This window comes from Leuresthes tenuis, unplaced genomic scaffold, assembly GCF_036924035.1.
Source record: "Leuresthes tenuis unplaced genomic scaffold, fLeuTen1.0.hap1 SCAF_24, whole genome shotgun sequence".
NCBI lineage: Eukaryota > Metazoa > Chordata > Actinopteri > Atheriniformes > Atherinopsidae > Leuresthes > Leuresthes tenuis.
In genome coordinates, this window is record NW_027325378.1 from 8,418,229 (window position 1) to 8,430,088 (window position 11,860).

Here is an 11,860-nt window from a genome sequence, read left to right on the forward strand (position 1 = left end):
AAAACTATATCAAATCATCATAAAGTGATGCAAATTTACCTTAAAGAGTCAGAAACCAACAACAGAGATGCTGAACAACCGCAGGGAGATAAAAATCACAAAATGATGTTAAAGAGATCCCCCCAGAGATGCGCAGTGTCTGGAAAGAGACACCAAATGAAAAAGAAATGTAAAATTACCTAAAAAAGACACAACCCAGAGACAAAGATGGAAAAAGACTACACAGATATTAAAAATACATTAAGGGTACAAAAAAATTATCTGAAAGAGACTGTATAGAAAGCAACTACAGGGAGACACAGAAGGACGTGAAAACAACGTAAAATTATATAAAAACAACCACAAAATCACCTCAAAGACGCACAAACGTCAAAGAATTGTTCAAAACTTTCAGAAAGACAAACAATGGTAACAAAAATATTACTATGACATAAAAACTCGAAAGATACCACAGATATATAAAAATAAAGAGTTACAACAACCACAGGAGGAAAGTAATAGACACAAAATTATCTAAATGGTATGCAAAACAACCACAAAAAGGTGCAAAATTAAATAATGCAGAAAAGAGGCACAGACACAAAGATAAGCAAAAACAATCCCCAAATCACATAAAATACACCCAAAAGCATCATGAATTCATGCAAAATAATAACTAGGACTGGAAAAACAGCGACAAAGGGACTAAAAACACATCTGTGCATGGAGTGCTGAAGTTTCACATCTTTCATAAGATCAAAAACATACAAATAAACTGGAAAAAAAGAGTTTAAATGTCATTTATTCTATGAAAATCCTTTAAAACGATCTATATCCAACTAAAACAAAGGTTTCTTCTGTCTTATTATTGGTCATTCAGCCAATGGACTCGTATTATTTCAAATGTCCGACAACTGAAAAGCTTTATAACGTCAAGAATAAAGAAACTTGGACTTATTTTAGATAAATCTCTTTTTCCTTCCTACGTTTGCACTTGACTGAAATGTTCATTGTACAGAAACCATCTTGTCAGACTATAAAAAAATGACTCGATGCAGCTTTAAACTTGTTTTGATATGTTGAAAGTTTGTTTGTATTGGTTTTCTGCTGCTTTGTTAAAGTTTGAGGTTTTAACTCAAGACTTTCATCTGTCTTTATGAAAGGGCAAAAATACATCATGTTGCATTCTGTTTATAAACCTTATAAACCTGTTGTTTTTTAAGCCTGTGGCTGCAGTTAAAACATTTTCTAGCCTTATAGTGACACCTACAGGAAGATGATGGAACAACCACACCCAGTTTTTCTTGAATATTTTATTAAATATCAGGACACAGTGACTTATGGCTGGTGGATTTCTACAACAGCAACAGAAACCATCTCCACTTCTCTTCACATCCAGTCAGTTAACACCATTCAACAGTCATAAATAATAAAACTTTATCTGTACAAGGTCAGTAACGTTAAACAGGAATCCACAGACAACAGACCCGAGTTTCAAGTAATCCAACTCATAAAACTACTGAAGTTCGTTTGTAAAAACTAAAAAGTAAAGTAGTGTTTTTGTTTGCCAGAACAGGAGGAACCTTTGGTTTCCTGCGACTCTTTAACCCACCCACCACTTCAAATCTCCATCTTCTTTACGAGTTAAGCAGGAAAATCTCTGCTGGGAGGTGAAAGTTTTCTCCACAGCTGGATGGAAACTGAAGTTGGGAGTTGGGACAGCTGGGACAGCTCAGACAGGAGCTCAATTTATCAGCGGATACACTAAGAGTACCAGTAAAAAGCTTGGACACGGCCACTCATTGCAGGGTTTTACGTGGTCTGTACCGTTCTCCAGTGTGTAGAAATAAACCACATTTAATGGAGAATCAGAAACATAAAATATTTCAGATTCCTAAAAGACAATCATTTGCACAACTCTCCTCATTTTTGGTGAATACAGCATGAACTGATGAACGATGACCCCTGATGTTACCACGCTGATCACCACCTGGATGGTTTCCACATGGGAATTGGACCTTAAAGAGACCAGCAGAGTTGATGGCTCTAAACAGCTGCAGTATTTACAGCTACATTTCACCCTCAGGAAGCAGGAAGCATCCAAGTTCCAGGTGAAATGTTTCACCCCACCCAAAAAACAACCTGTTTTGAGCGATTTCTTTTGAGATAAACCTTTGGGATGTGGTTTGACGGCTCATTTAAGGTATTTTTTTTACGTCTGTTACGTTTTATCTCTTTCACAGCTTGTAAAATCTTAACTATAAGCTGGAATCACTGTTTGTACGGGCAACATTTGCACCAACTCCTATTAAATTTATACAGTAATTTCCTTTAATAATACAGCTCTAAGGTTTGCCAGGTGGGGTGTTTTTTTTGTTTTTTTTTTAAATTAATCTTGCATGAGAAGACGACAGAGGTGAAGAAGACAATGAAACGTTAATCGGTGATTCTTTGTTGTCAGGAGTGTCTAAATGTTCTCGAAGCAGTTTTAAACGTCGTCAGACTGAACTCATACAGGTGAAACTCGAGTCTTGTGCATATATGTCGTGCAGCTCTGCAGCGTTTTACTCAGCGCGCTCAGAAAAATGTCTCCTGGTCTCATACTCTGACAACATGATGGTACAACAGGCAGCCCAGATGTACAGCATGAAGAATATCTTAAACATTTCTATATAGAACTATAAATAAATAAATAATACTGGCAGGTTTCAGGTAAAATCTGAGTCCTGTTAAGGTGCCGAGATCTATGGTCGAGGTGTGGGTGCAGTGAGGCAGCCTCTTTAGTTCTGGAAGGACTCTAATGTCAAAGGTTAGAACAGTTTGTGTATTTGTGTGTGAAGCCGGTTGAGTCTAGCTGACGGACTTCAGTTTGGACCAGGGGTGTGTCCCGCGGACCTCCAGCGGCGGGTTGTTGGAGAAGATATGGTTACAAAGCTCATCCAGCGGCGGCTCTGGATCAGAGGTTGCGAATAGAGTCGCCTCCTCCACCTCCTTACGGATCTCAACGTCCATTTTCTGACAAGAGAAAAATGATTCCATCAGTTCCCGAAGCTTGTAAATTCATTCATTAAACCCTTTACCCAGAATGCATCAGTAGGTGTGAGCACCTCTATAAAAATCAGAGGTTTTGTCAGTTTGCTGGTCTGAAGCGTTCATGTGTGTTAACATGTTAACAGACTTAAATGAAACAGAAACTCAGTGAACCTGCTACACTCCATGTTTGTTTAGGATGCCCTCACCTTGAACTCCTCCACAGACGCCATGTTGTTGGTGAGCATGCGCTCCTTCAGCATGGAGATGGGGTCACTTTTGCTGCGAACCTCCTGAATCTCCTCACGAGTTCGGTAGCTGCAGGAGGTCACATCGCATTATAAAGAAGCAGGAAGACACAAAACTCACTCATTCCCAACTCCTTTCTCCTAAACCGTAACGCAGAGCTGAAGCTTTCTGATGACTCACCTGACGCCTGGGTCACTCATGCTGTGGCCGTGGTAACGGTAGGTCTGCAGCTCCATCACGATGGGACCCTGAAACACACAGCAGGTCACTTCTAAGATTTCACGCCATCGTTACTGCGGCTACATTTCGGGCTGCTGCCTCAAACTCTTCGCAGAGAGTAAAGAACCAGCTCTTTAACCTTTAAATGTCTGCTTAGATTAATTTATTTCTCTGGTTTACTGTTTTCTTCCATTATCGGCTGCAGTCTGTCACTTCCTGGACACGGACTGGCACACGAGAAGAAGTGTGAAGGCTTCATTTAAGACAAGCAGCTGCTTCCTTTGCCTTTAGAAATGATTGATCACACTCTTTGGTCCAGTTCACTGAGGAATGTTCTTAAACCGAGTCTAAACCTGCCACACCAGACCTGCTGCAACAATGAGCCAGAAAACGTCTGACGGATTAGCTCAGAATGATTGGTAGTCGGGTCAGATAAGTCACAATTAGACAAAAAGCTGCTTCTTTATTATTCGACTCTGCACTTCATCCCTGTAATAGTGAGATAAGAGGGCAAATCAGCAGGGGAACATTTGAGGATAAAATGTTTTGTTTGTGGTGATGCGTTTATCCATCCAAAGTTGTGGGTTCCTTATGTTAAAATGAAGGAACCTCAAAATGAAAGAAAATTTAATGTGAGAGAATCTCGGATGTGAACACAGTTCAGCTCACCTTCCCAGCTCTGCAGTGATCTGCAGCAAACTTTGTGGCCTCCCTGACACACAGGACGTCCATCCCATCCACCTAGAATGGAGAGGACAAGAAACACCAGCTCACCAAATGGACATTCCTCACAAACAGCTGCAGAACATCTTAAATTATCAGGATATTTCGGGCTGCAGTTCCTCTGAATGGTTTGTGTGCAGTATCATACATGAGCATCAGACAGCTGAATGAATGCTCACACCTGCAACTGCCAGGATGGACAGTTGTCCACTTCCTGTTATAGTCTGGGTCCGTACAGGCCAGCTGCAGCGTACGGCCAAAAGACACACTGCAGCTGATGCCTACGACCGCCAAGTTTAACCACAGCCAGCAACATCAAACATTTGTGGGGTTGAGCTAATAAAGACCTAAACAGTTTCATATTTCTGCATTCGTGTCTCACTCTGAGTCCAGGTATATAGTCTCCTCTCTTGTAGTAGTCGGTGCTGGCGGCGGCCCTCTCCACAGACGTCCCCATGCCGTATTGGTTGTTCTCGCAGATGAAAATGCACGGCAGCTTCCACAGAGCGGCCATGTTGTACGACTCGAAGATCTGACCCTGATTGGATCAGACAGGATGACAGATGTCACACCCAGCTAAGTTTTCCCTAAAAATTCATCAGGTTACCCAAAAAGCATGTGGGAAGATGCGTTTCTGTTCTGATGAAAGAAAAAGCTTGAAAAACTGCATCACTTAAAGAACACCACCCTGAAACATCATACTGCGGAGGTGCTTCCAGTTCCTGGAACTGGAGCTTCAGTCGAAGTGGAGGGAATTATGAACATTTCTATAATCTTTAAGTTTGGGTGAGAAAGTTGAAAATTACCATATCCTTACCCTTCAATGACCCCTAAAGATGCATCTAAAAAAAATGAATAAAACTGGCTTCACCAGAATTTTATATAATTTATAACTTTTAATGTTTTTTTTATTATTGCTATGTGTAACCCCCCCACGCCCCTCCTCCAAATCCACTGTTCTGATCTACATCTCACCTGATTGGCTGCTCCGTCTCCGTAGAGCGTGACACACACCTGATTGTTGCCTTGGTACTGGCAGGCGAGAGCGATACCTGCCCCTAAAGGCACCTGGACAGTTGACAGCAGAGTTACTCAAAAGTTACTGCATCAGTGTTGGAAACAAACCAACAGGAAGTGTTTAAAACCAGAAAAGAAAAGGTGACATTTGCGTCTATGTGTTGCTGGTTTACCTGTGCGCCCACAATGCCGTTGCCTCCATAGAAGTGTGGAGCGTACATGTGCATCGAACCCCCCTTCCCTTTGGCCACACCGCCTTTACGGCCTGTGGAAGACAGAAAATATGAAACATCACTTCAGACAAATAAAAAAAAAAAAAAACAACACAAGTCCAGACTGTAACTACTCTCACCTGTGAGTTCGGCCAGGATCTCCTTGACCGAAACGCCGCGGGTGTACGTGTATCCATGTGCCCGATAGGCTGTGATCAGATGATCAGTGGGGTTGATGCCAGCCTCAATGCCTACAGCACACGCTTCCTGTGGGTGAAGACTGAACTTTAGGCATCAAGCTTGTAGACAAGTCATCAGCAATGATCTTAAAGAAGCAATTGTTGCTGCTCATCAATCTGGGAAGGGTTATAAGGCCATTTCCAAACTATTTGGAGTCCATCATTTTACAGAGAGAAAGATTATTCACAAGTGGAAAACATTCAAGACAGCTGTCAATCTTCCCCGGAATGGACATCCCAGCAAGTTCACCTCAAGGTCAAAAACCCAAGAGCTACATCTCAGACTCTACAGGCCTCAGTTAGCATGTTAAAGGTTAAAGGTCATGACAGCACAATTAGAAAAAGACAGAACAAGTATGGCTTGTTTGGCAGGGCTGCAAGAGAAAGCCTCTTCTCTTTAAACAGAACATGGCTGTGCAAGAGAGCTGTGCATGAACCAATGCTGCAAACCTCAATGAGCTGAAGCAACGCTGGAAAGAAGAGTGGGCCAAAGTTCCTCCACAATCATGTGAGAGACTGATAACATCACACAAAAAACCATTACTTCAACTTCCTGCTGCTAAAGGTGCTTCTACAAGCTGTTGCATCATGGGGTGGACAGTTTACCTGTCCATCATAGAGGTGGCAGAAGCCCCTGATGATCTTCTGCTTGTAGAGCTGATCAGCTTTGAGCTCCATCCGCCTCACCATCTGCATGGTGCGGTAATACTGCAGGCCCTGCTCCCTGGTCAGCTCCGCCTTCAGCGGAGGACCCTCCTCCAGGCGGTGCAGGTCGCATTTCTACTGGAGAAAAAGCACTAAATCACACAGTTTCCTGATCCAATGTCCAACAACAACAGCATAGTTTCTGTTACAGGGCAGAAAGTACAGCTTCTTCATGCCAATTTCAAGGTCAGAGCGTGATTCATGATTTTAGCTAGGGTCAGACTTCAAAATCAACGCTGTCATTTTCAGGTCTTAGATCAAGTTATGAGGCCCAAATTGTGGTTAAATCCCTGTCTGTAGCCATAAAAAACAACCTCATACCCTACAGTCTATAATAATCACTGATAAATCTGGAATCATCACCAGAAAATTAATCAAGGTTGAGGTGCTGTGGCACTTGGATTTTCTTTTTCCCTGATTCAAGCTCTTATGATTACCATGACTTGGATGACTGAGGATCTTAATCAATATAATCTTTTTTTGGGGGATTTTCTGTCAAACTTACATTGCAAACTATCCAAAAGGCAAACATCTACCGTTTATGAGGCCTGTATGCACACAAATAACACGTGAGGTTGAGAGAATAAACCATTTCACTTAGAAATGGTAAAGACAGAAACTATTCAGCTGGACCTTATTTGGATTAATTAAGTTCGGTTTACTTTAAGCTCAACGCAGTAAAGTTGAATTTGTTATTTCAGCCCACCTTGATGTCAAAGGTCGCCTGAGGAGTGAAGTCTGCAAAAGAGCGGGCGACGACGACTCGGCCACCCTGAAAAACACATCAGGCACAGTCAACTCAAACGGGGTTCTCACCTAAAGCTCCCATTTATTCCACAACAAGACATCCTCCCTCAGAGTAAGGAGCAGGTGTGGGTCTGCTGGTTTAACTACAACTGAATGTTTGGCTCAGTAACAGGGTGGGAGACCAACATCAGCCAATCATCTGTCACCTTAATAACATATTTGCTATTTTAGTGGTTTTTAAAAGAAAAAAAATTCTCTTGTGAGACGTTAAACTGAATATTTGGGTGTTTTAGAGGAACAAGAAGTGGAAAAGTAAATGCTTATTTTAAATGGAACAGTTAAGTAATGAAGAGTTCCTCCAGCTGGAAACCGGGATGAAAGTGACAGAAGTCATCTACATTTTTAACAGCTTGTATTGAAGCCTTTGTTTAAATGATCAGACAAAACAGCTCACAGGTTTAGTTGTGAGAAGAGTCACTGATCATGCTGTCCTTTTGGTTCACAGACCGACAAAGACAAATTTAATATCTTTGTCCACTGGAGTCAGTTTTATTCATAGAACACCAAATAACAAGTGTCACCTCAAGGCACTTTCAGGATACAGTCCAATCATAATCCAATAAAATCCTTTTTATTAAAATAGCAACTTTAGTCCAAAAGTCTCCTCGCCAAGGAAACCAACAGACCACATTTAAACTTCTTTCGTTCCACCGCCCTGAGCATGCATGAGGCGATGGTGGAAAATAAACAAAACAACCTCTTTTAAAGGGCAATAAACCTCCACCAGAACCGGGAAGTAACACTAGAGAATTTGTCCTTTTTTCCCCTCTTTTTCTCTTGGCTCCCCTACAGCTGTGTATGCTAAGTGACCATAAAGCAAAACTGTGTGGTGCAGGGCTGCATACCAAAGGTGTCTCAGCCCCGGGGCACTCCAGGGCAGTTTAAGGCCCAGGAATGTGAATAACAAAAGAAAAATAGCCTGAATAACAAAGTTTTAAGGTTCACAGACTTCTGTAGTGTTGCCTTAAGAAAGAAAAATGGAAATCAAGGAGAAATAGACAGATGGAAAGAAAGATGGAAAAAAAAACATTAATGCAGACAGAAATCCATAAAATAAAAATACAGGAAAAAAAAAAATTAGAAATCAAGGAAGAAATGCAACTAAACAGATGATAGAAGAATATGAAAATGCTGACAAATACAGCAAGACAGAAAAAAGAAAAATCTAGGACAGAAGACAAAGAAAAGACATAGATTCAGAAAACGGGACGCAGAAACCAAGAAAACAATCCAGAAATAAAAGGGAAAAGAAATCAAAAAAGACAAATAAACCGACTGGTCAGCAAACTCCAGTCGTGCTTTTACCAGCAAGTTATTAAATCCCATCTTCAAAATGTTTAGTTAGTGACTCCATACATCCACCAGAAGTGTTAAATTACCCAAGAAGCCTAGCAAAAAGCTCTGGTTAGGTTCCCCAGCCCTGTTAGTGAGCAGACAGACACGGGGATGCTAAACGAGTCCTTACTGGTCCGTCTAGCTGGTCGGTCTGGGCGCTAACTAACTGTGCAGCAGACGCTCTAGTACTGACTGGTGGTGGTTTAGGTGGTTGCCGCTGGGTCTGTGCAAAGGCAGGTGCCGTCGGTGATGTTAGACTGACGTACTCTGACAGGTCAATCAGCAGCTGGGGAACACAGGAGCCAACCAATCAGACCAGAGCACAGCCAGAGGTGGTCTACAGAGGCTACAGGTGAGGGGACGTCTACAGGTGAAACAGCAGAAGCAACTAGATGGAGACAAACATGACGACTGGAGTCTAAAATGATGAGAAACACACAGCAGGAACCTGGAGACTGGTACCAGCTCAGCTGGTACCGATCCGATACTTCACAACCAGCACAACTTTAGATCTGCAGTTTCAGCAGATTCCCTCGCAGATTAGAACCGAAACAACATGATCAATCAGGTCTCAAGTCAGCAATAATCAACAGGATTTCACCTGTTTTCTTGACAATATAATCGAATTTAAGCTGCTGTGAGTATTTAAATCATCTTAAATCTGCAATTTTTCTAAGAAGAAAAAAAAAAGTTGATTAAACAATTCTGAGTTTGACAAAAATGTGGAACAAACTAAACAATTTTAGTTTGGGACATTTATGTCATGGCCCCTCTGACTTCTATACATTATGTATTATAAAGCGATCACTGGAATGATCAATATTGGTATAATATCTCATTTAGAGACAGTTTAGCTCTGCGCCCTCAAGATGCATCTTTATTTTTCTATGTTAAAAATAACAAACAAAACTAAAACGGATGATCTGATGACAGCAAACTGATCATATTTTTGTTTTTAAACAGTCAAAAGCAACTAAAACAACATATCTGACAAGATTTGGTGTTAAATTAACTGAAATGTTTAAGATGTATAAATTAGAAATATGTTCACATCAGAGTTAATACATTTTTAGCTCATTTCATTGGTTTAGAGGCCTGTTAATGTCTCCAGTTTGAGCATACTACACTGTTTTTACCATTTTTGTGAGGCAAACTTTATTTTAAGCCATACATATTAGAAAAGTCAACTAGATCCGAACCAAATGTCCGTGGTAGCCACATATTTTACCCAGAAATTGTGTTATTCACTGCAGAAACATTGTGCTGATGTGAAATATCGCTGGAAAAGCTGAATGATAATTGAGCTACTGCAGAGGACAAACATCCTACTGGTTAAATTGACTGTGTAAAAGAAAATAACACAAGATTAAAGTATGTAAGTAGCACTTTAAATGACATTTGTTTTCACCAACATGTGGAAAGTCAAGTTAAGATCAATTTATGGCGATTTATTTCAGTTGACCCTCATATGCTCCCTGGGAAACGTCATCTCTGCAGGGGGAAGGAAGATTGGGTCAGGCTTACAGACAAACAGCAGCTGCTTACCTCCGATACAGTTTGGGCTCCCTAGGGTTCGGGTGTGGGGAGGAGAGGAGGAGAGGAGGGAGAAAAGCAACAAATAAAGAGGGGTTGTTGAATGTTTTGTTTGTGAAGAATGCAGGCGGTAAAGCAGGAGGTGGGAGGGTTAAAGCTGGCAGTAAAACAGCAAGGTTCCTCTAGTCACTTCTGATAGTTTATCTTTTAAGATCAAAAAGAGACTTAAAAAAAACAGGTTAAAACATGAAAATTACTCTAAATTTAGGCATTAAAGTTTCTTTTGAGTGTCTGTAGGAACTTGTTGTCACAGAGACACCACAACACAAACTCATGCTGCTGCCGGTCCTGCTTACTGATAGAGATGCACTGATATGCTTCCCTAAGATCTGAGGTTTACTGCTCATATCTGCGGATTTTTTCGAGTCTTAACTGATTCTACTGAGTCTTAAGTGATTTTTAACTGGAGCACGATTAAACAAAACCCTGCTCATTAAGATCCATGTGCGCAGACAGCCAGGATCCATGTCCTTGAAGATGCTTCTCGTGTTTTAATAAATCGCCGCCCCTTTCTCCCTCATTCCTTAAAACGAATAGAGAATTTAGGTGCGATTCATGACTTCTGTGCAGTTATGTGAAAGTTACTTTCTTTCGCTTAAAACTTAAAGCTTTCGTGGTATGTTTTGTTTAGAGTTGAAGCAATTTAACTTCAGCATTGTGAAGAGAACTAAACTCTGAATAATGAACCAGTCATATCAGTGAATCTGTAGCAGTACAAGCTTGCTGTGCTGTTTCAGGAAGACAAACCACCACAATCACAAAACCAGAATAGTTCTGTTAGAGATGAAAATGTAGACACCGTGATGTCGCAGTGTAAGCCCTCGGGTTTCACCGTTTAAACGTGCAAAAAACGCATTCAAATATTTAGTCAGTCAACAATTAATGAGCCGAGCTAACCCGATTTCCCATTATAACGTGCAAACGGAAAACCAAGAGCTAAGATAGCCGACAGAGCTAACGTTAGCTGATACGCACAAGGTCAGCCCCAAGCAAACAATACGAGGCCAGTTAGCGGTTAGCATGAATCGGTTCCGCTCAGAAAAGTTCGACTTTAACCCCGTACCACTCACCACATTCTTGCCAGTGATCCTACAAAGTGCGTTAGAGATAATGGCCAACATGCTTTTCATGCTAAAGAATAACGACCTGACTCTGAAGAGGATTAATGTAACAGCCGTTTAGTTCCTTATTCCCCGTTAGTGTCCGTCCGGAAATTGACGCCGATTAGCAATGAGCACTGAAATATCCGTTCCGCTCGGTATTTAAAGCCAGAGCGCGCACAACCCATAATTTTAAATTAAAAACAAAAATCACAACGTCTCAAAACTTAAAGATAAAAAATATATTTTAATGAGAGCTAGTAGTGCTTTTAAAGTAATACAATAAAAAATAAACTGTGGGAGTAAATCGATGCAAATAAAAGTGACAATTCTTTTACATTTTAAAAGGTAAATTAGAAATTTAGCATGGACTTCTTAAATTCTTAAAGAAAATTAAAGAAAAACGCCTGACACCAGAATTTTTGCAACACTGTATGTCAAATTTGGCTGATTGTATATGACTTTGTCAAAATTATCAAACAAAACAGCTACAGAAATCACTGTAGTTTCTAAAGGCATTTTTAAAAATATATTTGTCTTACATGGTTAAAGCATGTACATACAAGTATAAAACCATAAAATCAGCATAAACAAGGCAAATCTGATAAAATTTTATGTTCTTCTTTTGAAAAATTAGCCAGAAAATATACAT

General features: G+C 40.6%; 1 protein-coding gene across 5 annotated transcripts; it reads right to left on the bottom strand.

Moving 5' to 3' along the window:
• Positions 1 to 1,277: 1,277 nt before the first annotated feature.
• pdha1b (pyruvate dehydrogenase E1 subunit alpha 1b) lies at positions 1,278 to 11,325 on the bottom strand. Of its 5 annotated transcripts, none has more exons than XM_072378031.1 (13): positions 11,179 to 11,325; positions 10,061 to 10,081; positions 8,709 to 8,801; positions 7,080 to 7,145; positions 6,275 to 6,448; positions 5,570 to 5,696; positions 5,391 to 5,482; positions 5,176 to 5,268; positions 4,583 to 4,738; positions 4,147 to 4,218; positions 3,439 to 3,506; positions 3,219 to 3,327; positions 1,278 to 2,994 (listed from the first exon to the last, which is right to left on the bottom strand). In XM_072378031.1, exons 1-13 carry the CDS (start codon positions 11,236 to 11,238, stop codon positions 2,830 to 2,832), a joined length of 1,296 nt encoding a protein of 431 aa, XP_072234132.1. In that variant the 5' UTR covers positions 11,239 to 11,325; the 3' UTR covers positions 1,278 to 2,829. The 5 variants fall into 5 exon arrangements, with proteins under 5 accessions (XP_072234132.1, XP_072234130.1, XP_072234131.1 ...); XM_072378029.1 differs by having other exon boundaries at positions 8,646 to 8,801; XM_072378030.1 differs by lacking the exon at positions 10,061 to 10,081 and having other exon boundaries at positions 8,646 to 8,801.
• Positions 11,326 to 11,860: the final 535 nt, after the last annotated feature.

Coding starts and splice junctions, on each gene's coding strand:
- pdha1b (XM_072378029.1), bottom strand. CDS start 11,238: ATGAAAAGCATGTTGGCCATTATCTCTAACGCACTTTGTAGGATCACT. Junction 5,269..5,390: donor ACGGCATTGTGGGCGCACAG/GTAAACCAGCAA, acceptor TCAACTGTCCAG/GTGCCTTTAGGGGCAGGTAT. Junction 4,739..5,175: donor GAGACGGAGCAGCCAATCAG/GTGAGATGTAGA, acceptor TGATCCAATCAG/GGTCAGATCTTCGAGTCGTA.